Here is a 26,514-nt window from a genome sequence, read left to right as displayed (position 1 = left end):
AATACTAAGTGAATAATAGGACAGATAGCATGTGCCTATGACAACAGCATAAAGGCAGTACCTTTATATAAATGACATTTAGAAACACCATTCCAGGCCAGAGTCCTATATTCCAATGTCTCGGGGGCCAAGCAGGTGCCCACAGTGTAGGGGCCTCTCCTAAATGAGAAGAGATTGTTGCCATGCTGGATCTTCCAATTTTTCAAGAAAAGCCACCACGAAGGTTTCTTTTGTTTTTTGTTTTTTATTTGAGAGAGAGAGAGTGAGCAGGGAGGGGATGAGAGAGAGGGAGGGAGAAATCGTAGCAGGCTCCACGCTGTCAGCATAGAGCCCAACGTGGGGCTCAAACCCACAAACCTTGAGATCATGACCTGAGCCAAAACCAAGAGTTGGACGCTCAACCGACTGAGCCACCCAGGCAGGTGCCCTGCCACCATGAAGATTTTTAATGAGCTCTCCTTGTTTAGAAATCCTGGCCACGGATTCAAAATTTTTTAAACACTGTGCAGACAAAAGCCTCCGATTTGTGGTATCTACTCTGGATGCTGAGGAGCATTGGCCTTGTCAGTGGCCTGAAGACACTCAGTTTCAGAATGACAGCCCAGGCCTGCAGTTATAGAGCAGACTGAGAGGGATAAGGCTGTAGGCAGACATGCACTCACAATGCTAACACACTGGTCCAGGCCAGAGGTAATGTGGCCCAGACATTTCTTTCCATTTTCCAGGTGAAGTCCTGGCTGTCATGGGAGTTCTTTTCTTTTTTCTTTTTTCTTTTCTTTTCATTTCTTTTCTTTTCCTTTCCTTTCCTTTCCTTTCCTTTCCTTTCCTTTTCCTTTCTTTTCTTTTTTATGAAACAGAGAGAGAGAGAGAGAAGGAACACAAGCAGGGGAGGGGCAGAGAGAGAGAACCCCAAGCAGGCTCTGCTCTGCCCTGTCAGTGCAGAACCCGATGCAGGACTTGAACCCACGAACTGTGAAATCAAGATCTGAGCCGAAGTCAAGAGTTAGACACTTAACCGACTGAGCCACCCAGGCATCCCTGTCATGGGAGTTTCCTAACCTGCAGGGCTCTAGGTCATCTACATAGCTCTGTATGTTTTCAAACCAGACCATGCTGACCTGGTTTTCTACGTAGCTCGTGAGCAGTATTGAGCTTGGCGACAAGCCTGGGTAAATGATTGGAGAATAATTAGCAGCTCCCCCCACCCCACCTCCTCAGAGCCTGTTTCTGTTCCTCCATTGTCTGTCATCACAGAATAATTCATCGCAAAGTGATGTTCGTTAGATGGAACTCTCTAGCCAGCAGCTGAGTAGAGCTTTTAAAAACCTGATTTCTTAAATAATTTGTTCTAAAGACAGACTTGACATGAAGTTGGCATGATGATCAGCAGGTCGCTGCGTGGGAGCAGCAAAGATGATTATTCTGGCTCTGGCTCTGGCTCGACCCCCATCTTGCCCAGAACTGCTTTGCATTTCAAAAGGCTGTCTGTTCTTCAAGAGCTATTCAAATACTACCTCCTGGAGGACCCGGCCCTCCTCTTTGGAAGTGGTCCACAAGTTATGGCATTCTTGCATAGTTTAGATCTTTCTGTCCCCTCCGGCTTGTTTTGATAGACCTGTGGGTAAAGTCTCAGCCTTTCTTCCAGACCGGTGCTTCTCAAAGTGATACCCAGGGTACCCAAGGGCATAAGCATCACTTGGGACCCTACCCCAGGCCTGTGAAATCAGAAACTCTGGAGGTAGGGCCTAGCAATCCAGCCCTTCAGCTGACTGACACAGGCTAAAGGTTTATAATCGCTGACAATATACTGGGGACAGGAGCAAAGCAGCATTTCCTGAGCACCTTATGTGTGCCAGGGTGTGTCCATATATGAGTGTGTGCATATATATATATATATATATATATATATATATATATATATATGCATGCGTGCACTATGTACATATACACAGACTCATACATGGGTAGTGGTTTTCTTTAATCTTCACAACAGTTGTGTAAGGCAAGCGGCTTTCTCATTTCATAGACGAGTAAGCTGAGACTTCAGACAGCACGTTCCCTGGGTGCATGTTCGTTCACATCCTAGAGAGTGGGTCTCTGATTGGCCCAGATCCTCTGCAGAGCATCACATGTCTGAAGGAGCGGCCGGTGGAGGATTGGTAGATCTACAAGGGAAGGAATTGTGTCTCCAAACATGTGAGCACGCACCTCTCCTTTGAAGCCCTTCTCGAACAGCATAGCACTTGTGAGCCTCATCAGCACATCTTGAGTGTCTCAGTGGCCTCTCCGGCATATGCTTGTGGGGCATGGTAGGAGACCACATGTGCAGCATTCTCCAGGCAAGGCAGCGGAACCAGAGCCAACAGTGGAGCCTCTGACACCTGGGAGAGCAGCCACCAACAGCCCCGGGAACAGAGTGGGGGCTCCTAGCCTGAGGCAGCAGGGAGGCACCTCCTCTCCAGCCCTGTCTTGAGGACTCAGCCTTGCTGCCCCTCTCACAGCCTGAGGATAACATGATGTTCACTATCCGTTATCCGCAGACTCGGAAGGAAGGTGTGAAAAGTCAAAGTCAGTCCTTAAATGAGCAAGCCTCCTTTTCTCCTCTTAAACCCCAAACATGAGGGGCGTCTGGGTGGCTCAGTCGGTTAAGTGGCCAACTTCGGCTCAGGTCATGATCTTGCAGTCCGTGAGTTCGAGCCCCGCGTCGGGCTCTGTGCTGATAGCTTGGAGCCTGGGGCCTGCTTCTGTTTCTGTGTCTCCCTCTCTCTCTCTGCCCCTCCCCCATTCAAAAATGAATAAATGTTAAAAAAAATTTTCAAATCCCGAACATGATGATTTTCATCATGTTTCAGCTCTTTCATCTGTTTGTGTAGCTAATGAGTGACAATTTGGGTTGACTCATTAGATCACAGAGTGTTAGATCTGAAAGATCACCCAAGCCATCCACTTCACTGGAACACTTCCTGAGCCAGACTGGATGCTTGGGAAATATTTGCTGAATGAATTTAATTTCGTAGATGAAAAGAAAGACCCTGAGAGAGGAAGGGATCTGGCCAGTGTCACCTAACACGCTGGGGGCAGGAGTAGGCCTAGAACCCAAGTTTCTCAATATAGTCCAGGCCTGTTCCCTCACACATGACTTGTAGATTCAGAAGATTTCAAGCTTAGATGATGCGATACAACTTATATTGAATCCCCCTGTGGTATCTCTGCCAGTCATCAGTTTGCCCTCTCTTTGAATACATCCAGTAACTGAAAATGTATGGTCTTATAGGTCACCTAGTCCATTCATTTCATCACTCAGCCAACATACATTCATTTAACACCTGCCGTGAGCCAAGGACGTTACTGTTTACTGAAGATTCAGAAACGAATGACATTCCCTGCCCTCAAGAAGAATACAGTATTTGGGTACATCCATACAACTTAATAGACTATAATCCAACATAGTAAATTGAATCCTGCTCTGACTTGTACAAAACTCTTTCTTCTTTGGAACTAAGCCCATTTCCCAAGGACTATATAGTCCTTACTCATTGGACCTAATCAACCTCATTTAGGGCCACAAAACAAAAGTCCAATCCTTGTTTTATGTAATAGCCCTTCAGATATTTTTAAACAGAGGTCATGCCCCCAGAGTAAGCTAAATTCCCAATCCCTTCAGGAATTCTTTATTTGAAATGTGTGTTCAAGTTCTCTTATCCTTGTCTTCGTGGCTCTTCAGTAAACCTGCTCAAGCTCATCTTATCTGTCTCTTAAATGTAGCTCCTGGACGTGAACTACTGAACTCCAGATACGGTCTGAGAGTGCAATACAGAGTTGCACTTCTTATCAGCCCCTTTCTTCTAGGCAGTGCACATCTAAACCTGTAGGGCAAAGAAACAGTGCCTTTGTTTGCCAACTACTAGCCATTCTCTGGAGTCTGACTGTCATCCCATGCCTCCCGCCCCCTTTCCTCCATTCTCCTCTTTGTATTTCGGTCCGTTTCTCAACACAATGAATATTACTGAGTACTTGCTATGTGTGTGTAGCACACAGCAGACTCTTTGGAGAACCAAATGTGATGCTTGTCTTCAAGGAGCTCATAGTCTTACTGGAGAAATTCTGTTTGCCCCCAAAGAAATAATTAACAAAGAACCAATACTTAATGTAGTCAAGGGAATAATCATTTTTCCTAGACCCCTCCTTAGAGCTGCTCTTAAGAGTGGTTGGTAAACTTCTGGGTCTGATCGAAAACAGACCTCCCAGTTAACATACCAGTGCAGAACTGGCTTCAAGCCCAGGCTGTCAGGAGCTTTGTCAGATTTTTGTCATTGCATTGACCTAGACTGTTGCAGACTGGAGGCCTTTGAATCCCATCATCTGCACAGATCACTGGGGCACCTACAGGGACTGACACCTCACAGGCCATGGAACAGCTTTCCAGCACCTGGCACCTTCCCAGTGCCAATCTAGAGTGCACAGGGAGAAAAGTTCTTTCAGATGTTGGCACGAGTCTGCCTGTGTTTGGGCTTCTGGGAGACAACAGGTTTAATTTGTTTTGATAGTGCTTTTCCCCAGGAGGAAATCTGCCCAACCGCCCTGCCTTCTTCACATTCAACACCATGCTTGTTTGTTTTCCTGTTTTACCATGGGGAGTTTCTGTGTGTTTTATGTGTGTGTGTGTGTGTGTGTGTGTGTGTGTGTGTGTGTGTGTTTACCTCCCAAAGCCCACATTGCCTTGCTTGGATTCATTAGACCAGGTTAGTATATTGCTTCGGTTCATAAATGGAAGGCATGTGTGACCCTTCTTTAAAACCAAAGTGTCAACTCTACCAAGTCCTGAGCAAACCTCTTTACATGCACAGTGTTACAGTATTAGCTCTTCAAAATAGCTCTCTTAGGTGGCTGTTACTAACCCATACAACAGATGGGGAAACCGATATTTAGAGACGACTTGTCTAAAAGGCACATAGCCAGCCAGAGGCAGCCTGGCTCCAGAGCCCATACTCTGCTTCAGATGGTCTATCACAAACTCGGCTTCTTTGGCTTCAGACAGAGCTTGGTTCTCCTACCAGATTTACCCTTACAGCTAGCCATGTGACCTTGAGGAAGTGACTGCAGCTCACAGTCTCCATCTGAGAGGTGTAAGTGTGTAAAATGATGGCAAAGGTACTATTTCTCATAATTATTATGAAGAATAAATTAAAATCTGTGATACACCTTTCATGGTTCCATTTGAGGGAATGAGAGGGTCTCTCTTAGAGTCTTTCCTCAACCTTGAGTTGCTGTGGAATTACATCCTAGCTATGCTGTCTGGTTTGTCTTCCTTTTCTTAGTTGCCCATAATAAACCCAATCCCCTTTCAGAATCAAGGAAGATGTAACAGATGTAACCTAAAGTATAAATTTCAGGAGCTGCAGTCAAGGCCTTGTACCCAGTCATCCAGTTGGCTGTCCCAGAGTCCAAGTTCCTGGCTCTTGCTGGAAGCATTAGCATCTGTCCTCCTACACAGAAGCCAAAAGGAAGAAGCAAAGGATGGATCCAGTAGGTCTACCAATAGGTAGACTTTGGTCTTTCGAGCTGCTGCTCCCAAAGAAATGCCGACATGCACACTTACAACTTAAGGAGAGATGAGAGAAGCAGTGGAAGGAGTTGCTTCTGTTGACTGGAACACATCACAGGGGACCAAGAGACAGAGGAGGGGCTGGAAGCGAGGGATACATACTGGATGAGCAGAAAAGAGGGACTGAGGATGGCCAGTGAGCTCCGGCCTCACTCACAGCTGATTCTGTCTTTGGTGCTGGAATCCATAAGCAGGCTCCCGTGACCATGGAGGTTTGCCTGACCAGACCAGGGCCTGAAGCAGGTGCGCTCACGCCCTGGTGGGCTCATGGAGGAGAAAGGCCTCCTTTCCTCTTCTGGTGTGACTGCCCCTGTGAACTAGTATTCCTCTCCCTGGTGGGATTTCCTTTGTGGTTTCTCCCTGTTTCCTACAAAAGGAGGCTTTGGGATCCCAAAAAAGGAAAGCAGAAGGGTGCCTGAGTGGCTCAGTCAGTTAAATGTCCAACTTCAGCTCAGGTCATGATCTCATGGATCTCAAGCTCCACATCAGGCTCTGTGCTGACAGCTCAGATCCTGGAGCCTACTTTGGAATCTGTGACTCCTTCTTTCTCCGCCCCTCTCTGGCTCGTGCTATGTCTCTCTCTGTCTCTCAAAAAGTAAATGTTAAAAAAAAATTTTTTTTTTTTAAAGGAAAGCAGAAGGTGGAAAATGAAGTCAGGCTTTCCTGGACATCAGCCCCAGACCAGGAGGACATATTTATCAATTCTGCTCCTCTTTCACCCTGACGCAGCAATGCTAATGATTTGGGTCTGGAAAAGGGTAGTGAGCAGACAAAGGGAGGCACTGTAATGGGTTCACTGAGGCTTCTATGGTTTCCACATCTCCTCTAGGAAGAAGCGTTGCCTTCTCTTCCTTCTGCAGACACCCCTTTGTATTTCGAAAAATATTTTGTACAACACCCAGAGAACACACCCACTCACAACACACATCCAGAGAATGAGCTAAGGAAACATTTAAACTTTATAGTCCAATATTTGTGGAAGAAAAAGAAGTTCCTGAAAATTAAATCTTCTAGCAGGACCCACTGTTGTGATAGAAAAACAAAAGCAAGAGGAAAAGGCCCCCATTTTCCAACATACCATACACCCTGATTATGAAAGTCAGTTATTCACAGGCAGCTAAATTTTTAATTCCGATCTGAGCAGTCTAAAGGTACACCTTCTGTTAAATGAAGGCAGCTGCAGTTTGAACATGAGCAAAGCAGGAAGGAACTATAAAGGGAAGAAATTCACCAAACACTAATTGGAAACATAACATTTATGCAATAAAGTTCACACTTCTCCCAAGCCAATGAGTGTCACTTCTGCCCTAATGTTTAGTATAGAGATATCTGGTTAGTGGAGACTCATTTGTGGGGTCCCAGGTGGACCCCCAGTAGTTGAAAGCCTTCCAAGTGGAAGAAAAACTATAGACCTAAACATTTCGTCCAAAGGAAATATTTTCTAAATGTCTCCCTTCCACTTCCTTGTTGCTGTCGTAAAATTATTCCGTGTCTCTTAAAACTTCTGCCTCCCCTGACACCAACAGCCTGGGGCAAATTTTGAAGGAAACAGGCTTCTATTCTGTCAGATTCAGCAAACAACACTATACTCAGTCACGGAAAATGTATTTTCCTCACCATTTCACTATGAAGGCTTTTTGGCAGATGATTAACAGGTTTGTATCTCGCAGACTTCATAAATCAAAATCTAGACAGTGTGTAACACTTATCTGCAATTGATCTTGTTAAAAATGCGACTGGTAACTGGCAGTTTATTAAGAGGCATATTTTATACCCCTGGGTTTGAGAAGGACTGAACCAGAGAGTTTTAGAGCTGGGGGGATCTCTGAGATCATCCGGTTGAATTCTCTCAGTGGTAACAACAACATAGACTACGTGGCGTTTCAATAGGGGTGAATAACTTACTTTCAGTCCTGGGAGTAACTTAGCCTTTTCAAGAAATCAGGAAGGCTTGTCAGGAGAGGGGGCATTTGAGCTGGATTTGAAAGGACTAGGAGTTGCCATTCAGGGAAGCAAAAGAGGAACAAGTGGAAGGATGAGGAAACAGGTGCCAAAAGATCAAGTGACACGGCCAAGGTCCCATGGCCATTCAGTAGCAGAGCAGGACCCGGAAGCCAGGCCTCCTGCTTCTGCCCTGTGCCCCTTCTGCAGTGCCACGGGTGGAACCCACCCTCCCTCGTTGTACTGTCAACCGGTAGCTTCAGGTGAAAATAATCTGGCTGTAAACTTTACTCACAATTCTTATTTTTTAAAAGCATCTTCAGAATGAAAGTTCCCAAGTCATTCTCTGTAAAGACACTTATAACCTTAAGGCAGTAGGAACGTGGATTCTTCCAGGCAAAGTCAACAGAGAGCAGAGGTGCCCAGGGCCCTGGCTTGTGAGCCTCGCTCTGCCGGGACCCGGACTACTTTGTGCTGCAGTGAGTCCAGGCAGACTGGACCTTCTTGTTCTTAACACTGCCCTTGTTAGCAGGGGGACATTGAGGGAACGGGATTTCCTACCCATTCACCAAAGGAACTACCCATTTGAACTCTTTTGCCAAACGTTTTTAAGTAGTTTGCAAGTTAATAATGGCAAACAGTTGGGAAGAGACCTGTCTGGGAAATGTACCACGCTAGGAGTTCCTCACCATCCCCCAACTTTTTCCCTAACCTATCCATATTTGGGTCATTCCTCAAGCCCACCTCCTCTGGGAAGCCTTCCCTGTCCTGGTTTTGTTCCTTATCAGTTCCCACTGCATTGGCCCTAAGTGCTTTTTCACATTTAAGGGTTCCTTGTCTGGACGTCTTTTCTGCACAGTTGCTCTCTTATGAATTGTAGACTCATAAAATTTTAGAACAGGGGGTAGTGCTAGGGGTCATCTCTGCCTTCACCTGCATTTCACATATGAAGGAGGTGAGGCCCAGAGAGGGGAGGGAAGTTGTTTTAGGCTCCCCAGCATGGTACTAGAAGAATGGACCCCAGAACCAGGTCTCTTTACCTCCAGGCAAAGCTGCTTCCATGCCCTGTACTGCTGCCTGGGTGACAACTGTCCTCTCGTTCTCCCAGTTAGGCTGCAGATTTCCTGTGGGCAAGACTCACGTCTTTTAGGCTGACATCTCATTTAACAGAGCCCTTAGTCTTGGCTTCATGACTTGTAGCTGTGAGCTAAGACAACAGGCTGAAACCCTTAACTCTGTCCCACCTTACCCTTCTTCTGCTTTCTATTCTGACTCACTCTGAGACCTTGGGTGAGTCACTGCCTTTCCTCTGGGTCTCAGTTTCCTTCAGTGTTAAATGAGAGCATTAGGCTGTGGTCTCTTGGATCCCTTTAAGCCCTGAAACTTCTGGAGTTTACTGCCTTCTAGCAGGGATCCTTTGCTGTCTTCAGGACCGGCCTCCCTGTGCCATAAATCTGTCACCTCATTCATCCCCCGGGCTCCTGCTGTGGAGTGAGTTCCTTCAAGGCCCAGATAGCACAGTATCATTGAAGAAGACCAGGCCTGGAGTCCTGGGTTCAAATCCTGCCTCCAGGACTTAGTGGCTTTGTGGTTCTCAGCAGGTTACTTCATCTTTCTCTGAGCCTCCTCTTTTTTCTTTTTTTAATAGGAATAACAATACACACTTGCAGATTTGGTGACAGTGAAATGATGAACTTTGTGGAAATACATGGCACAAAGAAGATATTCAGTATATAGTGGCTTCTTTCCTTTATTCCACATCCAGCATTATTGAGAAATAGGCTGTTCCAAATACACAGATTTTCTAGGTTAAAAGACTGGACTACCTGATGCTACAAAACGTTGACTATTTTTTTTGCTAAAACCTTTCTTAAATAAATGCCATATTTCTTTGTCACATCACACAGAGTATACTAAAAGTAGTAGGAAGAGTTTGAGAAAATCATATCCCTGCAAAAGGTGGGCATGACAGCATATGCCAGGGATGCAGGGACAGCAGAGGGAGTACGAGAGAAAACTGTGCCTTTTGAAAGAACTTGGATTTTTTTTTTTTTTTTTTTTTTTTTTTTTTTTTTTTTTTTTTTGGTCTCAATAAATGGGAAGCCATTCTGAAGGGTTTTAAGTAGGAGAGTGGCAGGATCAGATTGGTTTTCCGGAGATCACTCAGACTGCTGGGTGGTGACTGCGTGGGGTGGGGAGCAAGAGAGGAAACAGGAGACCAGCCAGGAGGCTGTTGTGTTAGCCCTGGGGAAGACACTGTGCACCCAGACCGATAGGTGAACAATCTGAGACGGGTAGAGACAGGTTTGCAAATGCCAGGAGCTTTATGAAAAAAAGAAGAAGAAAGTGAATGGAATATCAGCCCTTTAAGAGGAAAATGTAAAGCACAGCAAAGCATAAAGAAGACCGCAAGAACTTCCTGATGATACCCCGGCATCCACAGATAAGCACCACGAACAGCTTGCACTGTTGTCCCCAGTGTTTTTAGCTGAAGAATTTCTTATGCGTTTGTAGATACAAACTTGATATATAAAAACTTGGTTGCGGCAGACGTTTTCCAGAACACGTCTCTTAGTGTCATTTGAGATGCAATAAGAGTAAAACCAACACACATCATTTTTAACTCTGTTGGTTCTTTTCAGCGACTGGGCCAGAAGAGCTAGAACGTGTGGGCCCTGGTTCACCTGAGGTTTTGATACCCAGGCCCTCGGTCTGGGTGAAGAAGTTTCTCTTTTCAACTCTCTCCCTCTCTCCCCCTCCAGAGTCGGTGGATAACTGCCCCAGCAACTGCTATGGCAACGGCGACTGCATCTCTGGGACCTGCCACTGCTTCTTGGGCTTCCTGGGCCCCGACTGTGGCAGAGGTGAGACCTGTGTGTGCGTGTGTGCATGTGAGGCCCACTCCCTCGGCCCCGTGGGGGGCTCACATCCTGCTTCTCGGAGAAAGCGCAGGACCCCAGATCACCTCCTGCCTCCCACAAAAAGGACCCCCCAGAGCCATTCTTTGGAAGCTGCAAGGGCAGGGGGTCTGCCGGCAGAGCTAAGGCCACATCAGCCCCATTGTCCACAAGGGCATGGCTAGAGAGCTCAGGAGGGCCAGCCTTTACAAGGGCAGGTACAGTGAACTTCACGTCTGTTGCGGGGGCAGGGGAAGTGACAGTGAGGGTCTTTCAAAAAAGTTGATTTCCCTTTTGAGGAGTGATCAGCCTTTGCCAAGTGTCTTTGGTGTTTTTTTTTGGGGGGGGGGGGCTTGTTTCACTTGTTTTTTGATTATTGAAGTATGGTTGACACGCACCAAGTGTCTTTTCTTTGCTGTGCACTCTGGCCTTGTGGCAGGGCCTGCATTAGTGCTCCATTGTTGCCAGAATCTTTGCAGGGACCACCGAAGGGAGAGACTCGGGAGGGAAGGATGCTTTTCTCCCCACAGGACCCTAATGTTGCCTCATACTTGAGCACATACTAACATGGCTTAAAGGCTACCCATGATACACTCTGTGCCCTTGGCCTCTGTTCCTGTTCTCAGAAGAATAAACGTGGCAAAGGCCAAAGGAGCTCTGTAGTCCTGAGGCTTTGGCGGTCCTCTGGGGAAACTAACACGGCTCCTTCCTCTGGACTTCCCACCTCTTCACTCATTCAGCAGGTATTTGCTTAGTGCCCTCTAGAGCCTGTTCCTGTGCAAGGTGCTGGGGTTAGAGCACTGAGCAAGCCCCAGTCCCAGGAGCTCTCAGTCTGGTCGAGGAGACAGACGAGTAAGTAGACGATGACAAAGCCATCATTAGTAAGTAAAACATGCTAGAGCAAGGTTAAATTGGGGAGCACCCGTCAGCTGTCTCAGCTTGGACACCATAAGGACCAGAAAAGGCCCCCTAGATGGGGTGCCATTGGAACCTGGACCTGATGCTTGAATAGTTATTCATCAGAGGAAGGCAGAGATGGTTCTTCACCGTGCCCTACAAATAACAATACAGCGTGATGCTGTTTGGGGGATTCTTCTTATCCTTCCTGATGTGGAAGACACTCTGTTTGAGACAGCAGAGCTGCAGCCCTGAGGAACCACAGTGATTACCTGATCAGTGCCTTTAAAAGGAAAGAAGCAAGGCGGGGACCAGCAGAGGGTGGTGCAGAGAGAAGAGATGAGTCATTCCTTCTAACAAGAATTACTGTCTCATCCCATATGCACTTAAAGTTAAGAGTCACATATGAAACAGCCTTATTGCATCTTGGTAAGGCTGGTAGGTACTTACAGCACAATGCAGTATAATTTGTTTTTATATAGTGTCCTTCATACAGATGATCACAAAACACTTGACGCTAAGAGGCAGAATGGAAAGATAATACTTTAGAGAGCCAAGCTGGGCTCAGCTATTCTCTTGTGAGGTGTGTGGGGCTCAGGTGGAGCCTGAAAGGCAAGAAAAGCTGAGATTGACTGGGTTAGAGAGACAGTAGGTGGTGCTGCAGGTAGGGGGGCAGGGAGCAAAATGGAATGCTGTCAGGAGGGTGCCAGAGGAGAGACTGGGTCAGGCGGGAGGCCTAGCCGCTGTCTTTCCCGGTAAGACCAAGAAACAGATGGAAGCTTCCTGCATAAGGGTCCTGGTGACCACCGTGCTGCACCAGTAGTATGCGGGGATGGAGGAAAGCGGTGGTCACCGGGCACTAGCTCCCCCAGGCCCTGCACTGCACACCTTTGCCTACAGTTCCGGATGTGTTTAAACTACAGTGAAACAAAGCAAGAGACACAGACAGATGGGAATTGTAGCAAAGCACTTGAGGCTCTTGGTCAAGCCTGCAGGCCGAAGGGAGAAAGGGACAAAGGCAGGTGGGGTGTGCAGGGTGCTGATTCATGCCAGACTTCCTGTGCTGTCTCCCCAGCCTCCTGCCCCGTGCTGTGCAGTGGGAACGGCCAGTACATGAAGGGCAGGTGCCTGTGCCACAGCGGCTGGAAGGGCGCCGAGTGCGACGTGCCCACCAACCAGTGTATCGACGTGGCCTGCAGCAACCACGGCACCTGCATCATGGGCACCTGCATCTGCAATCCTGGCTACAAGGGCGAGAGCTGCGAGGAAGGTAAGACAGCGGGCAGGTGGCCCAGCACCTTGCTCCAACACAGAGGTCAGCGCACAGCATGGGGAGGGCCTTCAGGGAGCAGAGGAGAGCTCCCGGACAGCCTTTGGACCCCACCCCGAGCCAGGCCCCCATCAGCAGCAGGAATTAACCACATGGAAGAGGACGGGCAAATCAGAGTCCTAGGCAGCGAAAGGAAGAGAAGTATCCTATGTGGAGCCCGTCCTATACACAAGGCTCTGTCCTAGAAGCCTTCTGTCATTTAACCTCAAACCCAACAGGGTAGGGTAATATCTCTGTTTTATACTTAGGGGAACCGAGACTCAAGAGAGTCAGATGACCTGCCCAGGGTCACACAGCTCGTAGGTGGCAAAGCTGGGTTTGAGCCCAGTGTTTCTGGTCCCTCAGCCCAGGTTCTTTCTCCTCCCCTATAAGCTCATGTGCTCCGCATGTCTGTTAGAGACCTTCACACTCTGCCTTCTGTTAGCCCAGGCGTGTGTTGTGTGGCTCGTAGATGCTCGTGAGTATGTCTCTTTCCTCCATAAACTATGATCGTGTAGTGGAGGCTAGACAGTGAGCTGTCACTTTAACAGTGTTGCCATTTCTTTCCCAGGAGTTAAGTGAGCATTTTCGTTTCACAAATGAAGATCCCGGGGCCCAGGGAGAGGCAGTGGCAGGCCCATGGAGCTCACCAGGGGTGGGCCCATCCATGGCCATGGAGCTAACTGGTGGCAGACCCAGTGTCATGGAGCTAACTGATGGTGGGCCTGTGGTCATGGAACTAACCGGTGGCAGGGCTGGGACCCACCCCATGTCTTACTACTTCAGAGCCCTCTTTCTTTTTTACTGCATGGGATTTCTAGATGAGAGAGGTCTTATTCACAAGCAATATAGGGTGGCTTGTAAAAGCACACGCTCTGGAACCAGATGTAGGTTTGAGTGCCGGCTGTGCCACAAACTAGCCTCACTTCCCTCATCAACAAAATGGGAATTCCTTCCTCAGAGGGCCATCATAAGGATTGAATTAAATGGCCCATGTAAAGCACTTAGCTCAGTGTCTGACACATAATAAATGCCCCGTAAATGTTAGCTCTTATATTGTTAGTATTATTCTGGGGACAGTTGAAGCACATTTCCTGTTTCACCCCACTCACTTTATCCAAGGTCTTTTGGAAACAGGGGGATGTCGCTGTTGAAACTGGTGGACAAAGCTAACGGCCCTCACTCCCACTGCCCACCATCTAGGGCGCTGGCATCTTCTTCCATGGATGGAGGAGGCTCCAAGGAGAGCTGGCCTTCTAACCCATTTGGGATTTAACACACAGGCCCCTCTCAAGGTATCATTTCTCTTAAAAAAGAAGCAAGCAAAGGAGAGCCGGTAGAATGGGCCCACTTTAAAGGAGTGGGGAACAGGAAGGGATTAGTGTCTGAAAAGCAGTGCCTCTCGGAGACAGGCTGCCTGTAAACCCCAAGTGTGCCTGGGGGTCCCGATTCAGACCTATTAACTTGGATTGGGGATTACTTTGGGCCGTCTGAGAGAGGAGGAGCGCCAGCCTCAGGAACAAAGCAACTTCACTTTCTCGTCCTGACAACGATGACCTTCATCTGCTTTCCCTTCTCATTTTAGCCACTTGAGGTGAAGACCCGGAGAAGAAAAGAAAAACAAAGAGATTCCTCTTGAGGCTGTGGGGCCGCCCCCCTCCCCCAACCCCACCGTGTTATGTGGGCCAAGGAGGCAGATCGTCCTCCAGCTCAGCTGGCACTGGGCAGTGCCCCAGCGGGCAGGGTTACTTACAAAGAGGGAAAAAAGGTTGTTAAGCTCTTTGATGTACGTGATCTATTCGAAAAGAAGCGTTTTCACTCCTTTCTTTCCTGAGGAGGGCCATCTGGTTCTGATTCCCTTTATTATTTCTGTTTCTCTGCTGAAGCGTCATTGCAGCGTCCTTGTGTTTATAATGGGGGCTTCTCGGGGTCTTCCCTGCCCTTCCCCCCTGCCCCCCACTCCCCGCTGCTCTCTCTCCTCCCTTTCACTGTGTTTATAAAACATCAGCTAACAAGCTTATTTTCTCCCCTCTCTCCTCCTTCTGAGGTTTATTGCCCCCTATTTTTTTTAAAACCGTGCCAACAGGACACTTGGAGTTGGGGGAGGGGCAGAAGAGACCACCTCAGGCCTTTTGCAGGGCAGAGTGAGACACTGTGTTGTGGTCCTGAAGAGCGGCTAATGGCTGGTGTGGTCACTGAAGCGGGGACCGTGTTAGGGGAAGAGTTGTGTTTGCAGCTCGTGCAGGCCTCATCATTTCATTAATGGGCTAAGCTTCTGCCAGAAATGTTGACTTGAATGCCAAGCTCTGCAGAGGAGAACAAATGTACCGTTTGGCCCCTCTTCCAAGCGGACACTGAGTTAGACTGTCTTCCACACAAAGTTCAGCCCACTTCCCTGCCAACTTCTCCCCTGCTCCTTTGGCATAGACCTCCCTAACCCCTGGCCAGCTGGCTCTTCCCGTGACACCCACCGCTCCCAGGGAAATAAGCGTCATTTGTGCAACTGCCCTGGTGGGATAGAAAGAAGACAACTTTAATCCCACCCGAGGGTTCTCATCAACCAGAGGCCCCAGAAAGCAAGAGCAGATCCAGAGTCTACAGAGGACATCTCTGGCAGCGCATCCCGGTGGCACAGATCATGGCTGTGGACGTTGTCCTCCCTGCAGGGAGTTCGGCCAGTTCAGCCAAGAGGCCTTTCCTGGAGGTTCCGTCCTCCTCGAAACTCCCCTCACACGCCCCACCCACTTTTCCAGGTGGACCTTCAGAAGCAGTGACTACTGCCTGGAGGTAGTCCTTTCAGCAGTGCCTTCGTCCCTGCCCGGACCATCTTCTGAGAGCGTGGGATTGGTTTTGCTGGTTCCTGGGTCCCTGTCAGACTTATTGTGTCTGAGGAATGGGGCCGTGACGCCAAGGGCCTCTTGCTAAACTTGGCGCCCTCCCGGCTTGCTCGCTAACAGCGCAGATTTATAGATTCAACCTCGAGGGCGCCTCAGAGACTGCTTCAACCCGAAGCCTGGACCCAGGCGCTCGCAGAACGGGAAATACCTTTATAGGCCTCGGGATAGGAATTGCTGAGTCGTTTCCTGTCAAATTGGAAAGCTCTCTGGATCTAGGGAATTACCATAGTAGCCTAATGGGCCAGAATAATCCTTCTGAGGTTCTGAGATGTGAGGCTAGTCATGAAAATATATCACTATTATTATTTTTATGATTTTTAATTACCAGGAACTCCAACGGGTCATGCTTTAACCATTGTTAAGTAGTGTGCAGAGACTGCAAGAGAAGATTCTTTGCCTTCGTTTGGCTTTATTAATTCTCTACTTTGTTCTGTTTCTTGTTTTATTTTGGTTTTGTTTCTATGTTTTGACCACTTATGTCCATATACACGTATGTGTATATTCTTGAACCAGTAAGATTACAGAGGAAATAGCAAGAGATGTGTACCAAGAAAGAGTGATTCCAATGTAAATCCCTCCACTTACCCTGTGTGATCTTGGGCAAGTTATTTAACCTCTCTGTGCTTTAATTTCCTCCTCTGTGAAATGAGGAGAGTAATGGTATCTATCTCAAAGAATTGTGGCTAAAGTTAAATGACATAATGTATATAGAAGGTTTAATAGCAAAATATGGCCCAGAAGAAGGACTACCTCAATACTGACTGTTATTATTATTGTTGTTGCTCTTGTTGTTCTCATAACTCTGTTTTTTAACAAATGACTGCTCCTCCCTTCTGACTTTCTGATTTCTCATTTAGGCCAGTAAGGTGAAATCCCTTTTTAAAACCTATAAAGTAAAAGAACTGTCTTGACAAGCTGGTCCTCAAACATACATTCTGTTCCCAGAAGGTAGCCGTTTGTACGGTCTCTGTCCGTTTGTGTCTGACCCTTAACATCCACAGGCCAGGCTTCCCAGTCTTTTGCACCGAAGCCAAATATGTGGGGTTATGAAATTTAATTCGTAAATGAACGAAAAGCTTGTCTGAATCATAAATGAATAAAGTAAAAGCACCTCTGACCAGTCTGCCCATGTCACACTGCTGAATATCCTGACAGGATGGAAAAGTAACTTCTTGACAGTTTACAGTTCACTCAGTCCTTTCAAATCCTCGATGTCCTCATGAGCGACCAAGGTGTCGATAGTTTTGACATGGGAATTTCAGAGGAGGTACAGGACTTGACACGGGTCATGGAACCATGACATACGTAGGGCCTCAGAGGCCGGATGCCAGGTTCCTTCCTGTGGAGCATAGATAGGGCTTCCTCATGAGCTCCTTCCAGGAGGAAGCTGACCACACCCATCACAGCGCCGTTGACCCTTTTTCCAACCGCTGCATGTTGTAGCCCCTGCCAGGACACCACTGTCCCCTACAGTTGCAAGAGGAGTGGAATCTCCTGCCTTCCTAAAATAAAAGATCCAACGACTTTTTCATAACGTTGGACCAACCTTTGCCTACTCTCCTTTTGTTTTTCCTGTGCAGTGCTTTCTGGAAGATTAGAGGTCTCTGTTAACTTTGTGTAGCCCCGTAGCTAAAGCTTTGATTTAGGAAAATCAGCCGCAGGAGCAAATATTGGCTTCAGAATCAGACAGACGCGCCTTCAGATTCCTCTCTGGCAGGGTTAACTGTATGATTTGGCTTAAATTATTTGCCTCTGTGAGCCTCAATTTCCTCATCTGTACCTCACTGGGTTATGGAAGAAACTGAATCTGATATTATATGTAAAGCACTTCCTAGAGTGCGGGCACGGAGCAGGTCACCCATAATGTTATTCTCCTTTCTCTCTTCCTGGTTTGATCTCTTGAGACCACTTTGACCTTAGGCTCTAATAGCCCAGCAGGGGTTGCTTGGCTGTGAGCTACAGCTATATAGTTCACCCATTACATGAGGAGGATCTGTGCAAAGCTCCCACATGTAATTTTGAATAGTCGTTGAAATGTTTGCCCTCTGGCAAGTGAGGTTTGAAAGTTTGTGTCAGTCACAAGAACTTTGGCAAGATGATAAAATCTAATGGAATTTAAGTGCAAAATAAATTCTCTTTTAAATTAGGGAATCTCTTTTAGTCCCACATTCACGTTAAGACTGTATTATGAAGTGGTAAACAGTATTAGTTTATTTGACAAAGATTTCTTGAGGACCTATGTGCTAAGCACTGTTCTAGGAGGTGGATACACAGAAGTGAACAAAACAACGTCTTGTCCGCTAACTGGTGTAGTTATTACAGACGTAGCAGGCACGGGGCACCATGCTAACACTTGATAAATATTTCTTTTTTTTTTTTTCTCTTTTTTTTTTTTTTTTTAAGTAAACTCCACTCCCAACTTGGGGCTTGAACTCACAACCCTGAGATCAAGAGGTCACATGCTGGGTCTTGAACTCACAACCCTGAGATCAAGAGTCACATGCTGGGTCTTGAACTCACAGCCCTGAGATCAAGAGTCACATGCTGGGTCTTGAACTCACAACCCTGAGATCAAGAGTCACATGCTCTACCGACCGAGCCAGCCAGGCACCCGTCTTACTTATTTCTTACTCCATCACCCCAACAACAAACCAAGAAGTAGAGATTTGTATCCACCTTTTACAGGCAAGGGAACCGAGCCTCTGACTGGTAAACAGTCAGCCACCCATAGAGCCGGGAACCCAGGTCTACCAGTTGCTAAAATCCTTCCTCTTTACTGTATCAAGTGGCCTGTCCTCAGGAGATCTGTGTCCTCTTACCAAGCCCTTCTACTACAAAGTGTAGTAGTTCACTTAAAGAAGCCTCACCTTTGCTGATCAGATGCTCACCTGTGTTCCCTTTGCTTTGTGTCACAGTGGACTGCATGGACCCCACGTGTTCAGGCCGGGGTGTCTGCGTGAGAGGCGAGTGCCACTGTTCCGTGGGATGGGGAGGCACCAACTGTGAGACGCCCAGAGCCACGTGCTTGGACCAGTGTTCAGGCCACGGAACCTTCTTCCCAGACACTGGCCTTTGCAGCTGTGACCCAAGCTGGACTGGACACGACTGTTCCATTGGTGAGTGTGGGGAGAAGGGCACAGCGTGGCTGGAGGAAGGGGCTTTCCGCTGTAACATGTTCACGGTTCATGCCCTATTCTCTGTCAGTATTAGTGGTCTGACCCTGTTCTCTGTCATGTATTAGTGGGGTGACCCACATCTCTGCGTGCTTTTCTTCTTTCCCTGAACTCCATCCTTTGGCACCCGTACTTTTAGATGGGCAGAGGATTCAGAAACTAATCTTCACATCATTTAAACCCAGAGTCAAACCCTTGCCCTGTAACCATGTGAATTACAGTAATAGATTGAAATCTCATCTCCCATGTTATGGTGGTCATCCCTAGAGGCAGGGCCATGGGGAACAGCATGCCTGGTGAGATCTGCAGGGATGGGGCTTTAAAGGACTCAGGTCCCAGCTGCCGAACCCTTTAGTTTCACCCGTTCTTCAGGATGAAGTCTGAACTCAGTGTAGTATTTAAGGTTTTCTGTGACCTAGTCCCTACCTGCCATTGTGGCCAGATCCCTTGCCAGCCCGTAAGTTCCATGAAGATAACAAACATGTCTATTCACCCCACATGCCCAGGACTCAGCACAGGCTTGGCTCACTACAGCTGCTCAATAAATATTGATGAATGGATAATGAATGCATGAGTAAATGTGTTTTTGGTTTTACTGTTTGGTGCATATGTAGAGGGTTTATACATATAACCTCCAAAGGATAATTCTATTGGCACCCTTCTGTCTGTAAGCACTTCATGATTTTTTAGACCCTTGGGGTGCCTGGGTGGCTCAATCAATTAAGCGTAGACCCTCTCAAAATGATGATTAAATGGCAATTTGTGAATTACCTAGCACAGTTTTGGTACATGGCAGGTGTGTTCACTTTTAATGTCTCATTTAAACAGTGGACACATGGGGCGCCTGGGTGGCTCAGTCAGTGGCGTGTCTGACTCTTGATTTCAGCTCAGGTCATTATCTCATGATTCTTGAGTTCAAGTCCTGCTTCAGGCTCCACACTATCAGCGGAGGGACTCTCTCTCTCTCTCCCCCTCTCTCTTCCCCTCCCCTGCTCACTCTCTCTGTCTCAAAAATAAAGAAACTTTAAAAAATAAACAGTGGACGCGTGAAAACCCCGTGAGAAAGGTATCATCGCCCCTGTGTGACTGATTTACAGAATACTTTACTCAATGAATACTTTTGAACACCTGCTGTGTACTAGGGACTCTTCTAATCAGAGATACAAAGAGATAAGAAAGTCCCCATCTTTGTCACACTTGCATTGAAGGACGAAAGGAGTGGAGACGACAAAGAAACAAATGAAGAGAAATAAACTGATGGAGAAGCTCAGGCACAGAACATTTTTAAGTAATCCTACCCAAGGACACACAGCTAAAAAGTGGCAGCATCTCTAGCTATGGTTTTTGTTTTTGTTTTTTTTACTTAAATCGCTTTCTGTACCACACAACACTGTTTAAACCACGGGAAGCCCAAATGAGCTTATCGTGTTGTGTGTTAGCAGTCCCCTTTGTGATCAGGAAAGATGGTTGAGAACCTTTGGCAAAAATGAGATCCATGCAGCATTTGTGCCTCTGGAATACTTTGAACTGCCTTGCCCCCTTGAATGGAGAATTGATGTTCAGTATGCAGTCTAAACTGGACTTTTTTTTTTTTTTTTTTTTTTTTTTTTTTTTACGGGCAGATCGCGACTCCCAGGCATCCCGCAAAGTAGGCGGGTCACCTTAGGGGCAACCTTTACCCGCTCAAAAATTCGTCTCACATTAGCAGTGAGGATTCGGGCGTCACCCCGAATCGTTATTTTCCTTACTCATAAGTTTAAGGCATTGGACTTTTTATCCTCGTTTGCAAAGCTCGTGTTAAGACGTGATTGCAAACGCAGACACGCAGGGTCTTAGGAATAATTCTTTTTATATAGCTCTGTTTATAGCGATATAATAAATGGTCCTCTCAAAGCTACACTGGGTTGTATTGTTTGTTATGTGGCCACAAAGCTAATTTATGATAGGTATATAAGTGTCCATGCATTGTTAATCCCTGATGAAACGCCACAGCCTTTTCACAGAGGTAGGTGTAACTTTGAGTGAGATCACTAAGTATTCTTCAGTTGGTCCCATAAAAGGAGACAGCAGACCCACTGGAAGGGACTTTAAGTAGAATCGTGAGAGCTTGTCTTCCTCCACCGTGTGTACATCGCTCCCCATAACTGGTGTCAGTTGTGTGTGGCCTCTTGCGCACGGTCAGAGGAGTGATGAGAAGCGTCCCTGATCCCAGCAAACCTTGGTCCAAACGCTGACCCCCCTACGTACTAGTTCTAGCTTCGGGCAAGTTCCTTCACCTCCCTACGCTGTAAAATGGAGGTGGTTAACAGGGCCTACCTTCTGGGGTTACTATTTGGAAAATTATTATGTGGTGAATTGTTTAAGATGTTATTAAAAACTCACTTGTCATGCTACTCGGCTCGTAATATGGGCTCAGTAAATGTTAGCTGCTATTACAATTGATTAAAACAGCCATTGATGAGAGCCCTCGATATTAATGAAGACATTTGATAGAGGCAAGAAGAAATATGCCCTTTCAGAAATGTGGATTATAGTTTCTAAATCTCTAACCTGCAGCTGACTGAAACAGTGTCACGACTGCCACCAGGCCAGGAATTTTGAAGATGGCTTCAAAAGTACCGTCTCCCCTGGCGATAGCAAATAACAATTTGTGTTTGCCGAGTACTTCACAGCATACAGAGATAATTTCTCTCTCTCTGTCTCTGTCTCTCTCTCATACACACACACACACACACACACACACACACACACACAGGACAACAGCCCGTAGGCAGGGTGGCCAGCTATGACATCATCCCCATTCTTACCTTGAGGCTCAGGGGGTTGCAGACTTGCCTAAGGCACGCTGGTGCCCTATGAGGCTGGCAGCCCAAGTTCAGCCTGGGAGCCCAGGCCCAGCCCGCTTCCTGGTATTCTGTGCTGCCTCTCCACAGGCCACTGTCCCTCCTCAGCGGTCACCTCCCCTCCAGAAACCAGTCTGAAGTCTAGTGGAAGCACTTTGAAGGTGGTTTTCTCCCTGGCAACCCTGCTTTGTATAGGCAGTACCTGCCTGAGCTCAGTCCTGACTCTGCCATGTGCTAACTGGATGACCTTGGCAAGGTACTGGCTTTTCTTGACTTCAGCTTCCTTATCTGAAAATGGGATAATAACAGTGTCTACCTCAAAGGTTATGTGACCATTAAATTATACAATGTGTGCACGCACGTAGAAGAGTGTCTAGATAGAGCGAGCACTTGGTATCTTTCTCCTACCTCCCTTCCAAGGGCACTTGTACTGAGTGGAAGCTGTTTGAAAGCTGTTGAGTGTTGGCCGTGAAGCAAAGCAAGAGATGCCTTATTGACTGGGTGGTGCTGGAGCCGAGGGACCGCCTCTGCGCTAGGGGAATTAGCTACATGGTGGTGGGACAGGCACTGGACTTTCAGAAAATCTGCTCCCCGCTAGTACGATGGCTGCAGCAAGTTGCAGTTAGTTTCCTTCAAGGTGTTGCAGGACTCTTTACCACAGTATGTGGGATTCATTGTCTTGCTCCCTCAAAGAATGAAGAGGTGGACACAAAATGAGCATCGCATCGGCAAAATTTTATTAGAGTATAAGATCAGGAAGAAAGAATAGTAGGAAAGCTCTCTTTACAGAGGGGGGACGTTAGGATGTGAATGCCTGTGACAGCAGGCAAGGGTCCTTGTCATAAGGTTTTGGTCAGCCTTCCCCTACCCCCTGTTCCCTCTCAGGTCCCACCCTTATTGGCCTAATAGCTCTAGGTGCTGGGTGGTCCATTCCTGATTGGCTCAGTTCCGCTGTATGAGTGGTGGCCTAAGGCCATGCTTGGGTCTTTTGTCAAATTCCTAAGGGAAGCCTGAGGGGGAATGGGTGAGATCTGTTACATTCTTAAGAGGAACCTTATGGTTGAGGAAGTTTGCTGTGGTCAGACACTCCCAGCATTATTCCAAAATAGATGTTTTTCCCCACCCAGGAACCTCACATCCTAATGTTCCCCTCTGGGCCTACTTTATTCTGTCTTCTTCTACCATAAAGGTAAAATCACCTACAGGATTGTTGTAAGGATTGTTGTAAGGATTCAGTGACAAAGTGTAGGTATGGTGGTCGGCACCGTGTCTGGCCCAAGTCAGACACCTGTCAAGAGGCAGCTCTCCTCGTGTGGTGTTATTTGCCCCTGGTACGGCCAGGCTGGCACAGATACTGCCCAGAGCCTTCCCATCGGGAGCCGCAGGCCTGCAGCCCGTCCTAAGTGCTCCTCATAGCGTCGGCACGAACTATGGGTTGTGAAGTTGGCAGAAATCACCAAATGGCCCTCGTAGGAAGGAAGAGATGTCTCACTGGCCCAGAGAACGAGACTTAATGAAAGCATCTGAAATCGACACGCCCCGCACTCCACGACCAGCCTGTGATGAAATGTGAGCCGACAAAGTTCCCCAGCACTTTGGTTACCATTTGTGGAAACAGTGAAGTCCGATTTTACACAAGTATTTACTCAGGCCCCTGAGTTCCCAGTAGCTTGGCTTCCAATCTCATCTCAGAAATTCCTCCCCAAATCTTGCCTCATTCAAGTGATCTTCCTTCCTGACAAACAGTGTAAGATAATTGTTGGGACGAATGCCTGTGGCCCACCCTCAGCACACCTGTGTCCTCAACTCCGGGCGCAGCAGGACTTGGCTTCTCTGGTCTCTGGGGGATGGTGGTAGTGGTGATGGTGATGGTGATTGCCAGTGCTGTGGTTTAACAGAGGGTTAAAGAGCTGGGAAGATGAAATGACTTGTCCAGAGTAAATCAGTTTAGCAGTGGCAGAGTGTGAATTAAAGCTAAGTCCTCAGCTCTTGCCTCAAGCCCCCTTTCCATCCAAAGGTGTTCTTATCTTTCTTTATCTCCCAGCACACTACCAGTCTAATCTGTTCTCTCAGGACCCTCCTCCCCACCCCAGTGTGCCCCCACACCTCCATACACACACACACACACACACACACACACACACACACACACGCATGCACTAAGGGCTAAAACCAAATCCCTGGGCTCCTTCTTTGTCTCTTTCCAGACCTAGCTCATGTTAGTTTCGTGTGCCGTGCCGGCCGGCCAGAACCCCTCCTGGACAGGAGCTGGCATCATTTCACCTCCTTCAGGCCATCTTCCCCAGGGAGCAGCCACGCTGGGCTGGATGCCTCATCAGCTTTTGTATAAAATGGGCCCACTCAGCAGCCTTGCTGAGCAGAATGACTCTCCCACCTCCCCCATATGCTTTAGCTGGCTTTTCATCCTCTTGGCTTTGAGCTGCCTTAGAAAAGGGAAGGAATTTAACCTCTCTGAGACCGTCCTTACAATTGGAAGAGTCTACCTTTCTTTCAGAGCCTCAGGACTTCTAGAGAGGATTTCAAGCTCTGTAACATTTTCCAGGATACCATTTCAAATGTGGTCACTTAGACTCATCGTTTGCCCCTCTGTTGGCTCTCCCTCGGGTCTTCCTTCCCCTCCACCCCAGCCCAGTAGCCTCCGTCCTCAGCCTCATAAATTCATTCCTCATTTCCACTGCTCTGTGAGCCCTCTCCAATCTTATCTTCCATAAATGACTTTTATTTGAGAGGGCCCTCTTACTGCATTTTATCCCTTTGGGTTGCTGGCTCATAGAAGCGATACATGGCAGAGATTCTGCCTGTGAAATGCCCATGCTGGTGGTTTATGATTCTTATCATTTCACTGCAATTGAGTTTCATGGAAGAACAGGTAGAGATCTTTTAGAGATTCTGTGGTACAGGTTCGGAGGTAGCATATGCGGTCAGAAAGAATTGCATGGGATTTAGAGTGGGACCAAGCTAGAGCTTTAAGACTGAGCTTATCCAAAGAATATGGCTAATGGTACCTGCTTTGCAGGGTTATTTTTTAAATTAGCTTTAATACATACGTATAATATGCCTAGCATGGTGCTGGCACTCAGTAAGCACTCAATAAGTAGTGTGTTTTTAAAATGCATGATTAAATATAAATTATCCAAATAGTCCCTTAGACTCTTGCAAATTTAAGTCTGAGGACAGTTTATATAGTGAAGGTTTAGAGCCAGACCTGGATTTGAGTCTATGTAGCCTTGAACAACTTTGCTTTCTCTCAGAGGCTCAGTTTCCTTGTGGTTTCTGACTCTTTACCACCAGCTCCCATCACTGGTCATTGAGTCTAGATGAAGTTATTAATGTGCTGACATATTTATCCCCAAACAACAGCACAAGGGCCAAACAGCATTAGCATCAGCTTCCATAATGAGCTTTCTGAGCTCAATTCCAGAGTGGAATACAGCCTCACAGAGAGAGCATCCCAGAACAGCTCCAGATCTGCACCTGCCCCTGACAGGCACAGATATCCACCTCATTCACTTATGACCCTTTTAGGCCTCCCTGTGTGCTGGGCGCTGTTCTGGGCACCCAGGATCAGGGAACCTCACCCACTCGGGAAGTGACACCTAGTTAAGTGGTGTGATAAGAGCTCTGACTGAGGTATGTGCATGGGGTTTGGGAGCACAAGGGCAGGAGCAGTGAGCTCAGCTAGAAGATGCTGGGGCCAGAAGCTGAGACAGTCTTTCCCAGGGAGGAGACTTGTGAGCCAGAACACGAGAGGGGCAGGGGAAGTGCAGGCAGATGGAAAAGCATGTGTGAAGTACACAGATATGCAGGAATGGCATCTGGAAAATCTTTTCTCTGACCGGAGACTCAGAGCTCTGGGGCGGGGGAGCAGGGGTGGGGGGTGGGGGGCGGTTAGTTGGGCCAGAAAGGTAGGCAGGGTCCAAACCTGGGGTCTACTGAATGCCTTGCTGCAAATCTCGGATTAAAAAAATTTCCAACGCACAGTGAAGATTTCTCTCTCAGACTCCATGTCAGGGCTCTTTCTTTAGCTCTCTCAGCCCATCCTGGCCTAGGTTCCTTCGCTTAGGGCGGACCTTTTAGAATTCAAACTCAGATCCTCTGAGCTGCCAGTTGCCTCTCTATTACTCTCTTCCCCTACCAGAAAGACAAGCTAACCACGAAGCATAGTTAACAACAAATATGACTGGAAAGATAGGGAACAGAGACGCTCTGTTATCAAATTAAGTCACAGTTGACAGCAAAATAAGCCCAGTGTTTAAAAAATAATAATAATAAGTCGAAAGTAGTAACAGGGTTAAAAAAATTAAAGCTCTAAATATAGCATTTGCATTAGTGCTAAATTTTGAAAATGGTAATTCAATTTTATTTACGAGGCAAATATAATTACATTTAAATTTGAGGGAACAGAATTTGATTCTTATTAATGACAGAAAGACTGAGTGAGATGCTTTAATGCCAGAGAAATTGTCTTCTGTTCATGGATGGGAGAGAAAATTACATTCAGCGCGGAGCATTCTCCCCGCTACAGGTCTCGTGTGCATAGCCGGAATTGTTCTCTCTCTGAGAAGCATTAGCTTCTCAGCCCAGAAAGCACAGCACCGACATCCAATTAAACATCAAAAGGAAATGATCAGGCTGGGCTATTTCTGTATAGGTATGTTACAGGAAGAGGAACCCGAGGTTAGAATTTCAGCCGAGGCATAATATCCATTGAGACTTGACATTTCCTGTACCCCTTCCCAACAGCAAGTGGTAGCCTGAAATCAAAGTTCAGAATAATAAATATCTGAGAGATTGACACTGAGGCAGACAAGGAAGAGAAGGCGTTGGAAGGAAGCAGAGAAGAGCCCACCAGTTGTCTGGGAAGTAGCATGCGGTTTCAGACACAATGAGATGGTCAGTTCCTAACATTTAATCAAAGACTGGGAAATTGG

The 26,514-nt window shown here is 47.2% G+C and overlaps 1 protein-coding gene and 1 non-coding gene across 5 annotated transcripts in view; one reads left to right on the top strand and one right to left on the bottom strand.

Moving 5' to 3' along the window:
• Positions 1-26,514, top strand: part of TENM4 (teneurin transmembrane protein 4) — a 2,903,849-nt gene that overhangs the window by 2,742,650 nt on the left and 134,685 nt on the right. For all 4 annotated transcript variants that reach the window (XM_078433056.2, XM_078433057.2, XM_078433058.2 and 1 more), the window contains 3 exons: positions 10,309-10,410; positions 12,416-12,610; positions 18,462-18,662. In XM_078433056.2, coding sequence (XP_078289182.1) covers positions 10,309-10,410; positions 12,416-12,610; positions 18,462-18,662 — 498 coding nt within the window. The remainder of the gene's footprint in view (positions 1-10,308; positions 10,411-12,415; positions 12,611-18,461; positions 18,663-26,514) is intronic.
• On the bottom strand, positions 20,335-20,484 carry LOC132662688 (U12 minor spliceosomal RNA). Its single transcript, XR_009602690.1, has one exon. It is a non-coding gene; the product is annotated as a U12 minor spliceosomal RNA (small nuclear RNA).

This window comes from Panthera onca, chromosome D1, assembly GCF_046562875.1.
Source record: "Panthera onca isolate mPanOnc1 chromosome D1, mPanOnc1 haplotype 2, whole genome shotgun sequence".
Taxonomy (NCBI): Eukaryota; Metazoa; Chordata; class Mammalia; order Carnivora; family Felidae; genus Panthera; species Panthera onca.
Note: the sequence above shows the minus strand (reverse complement) of the source record. Positions and strands in the feature narration are given on the sequence as shown.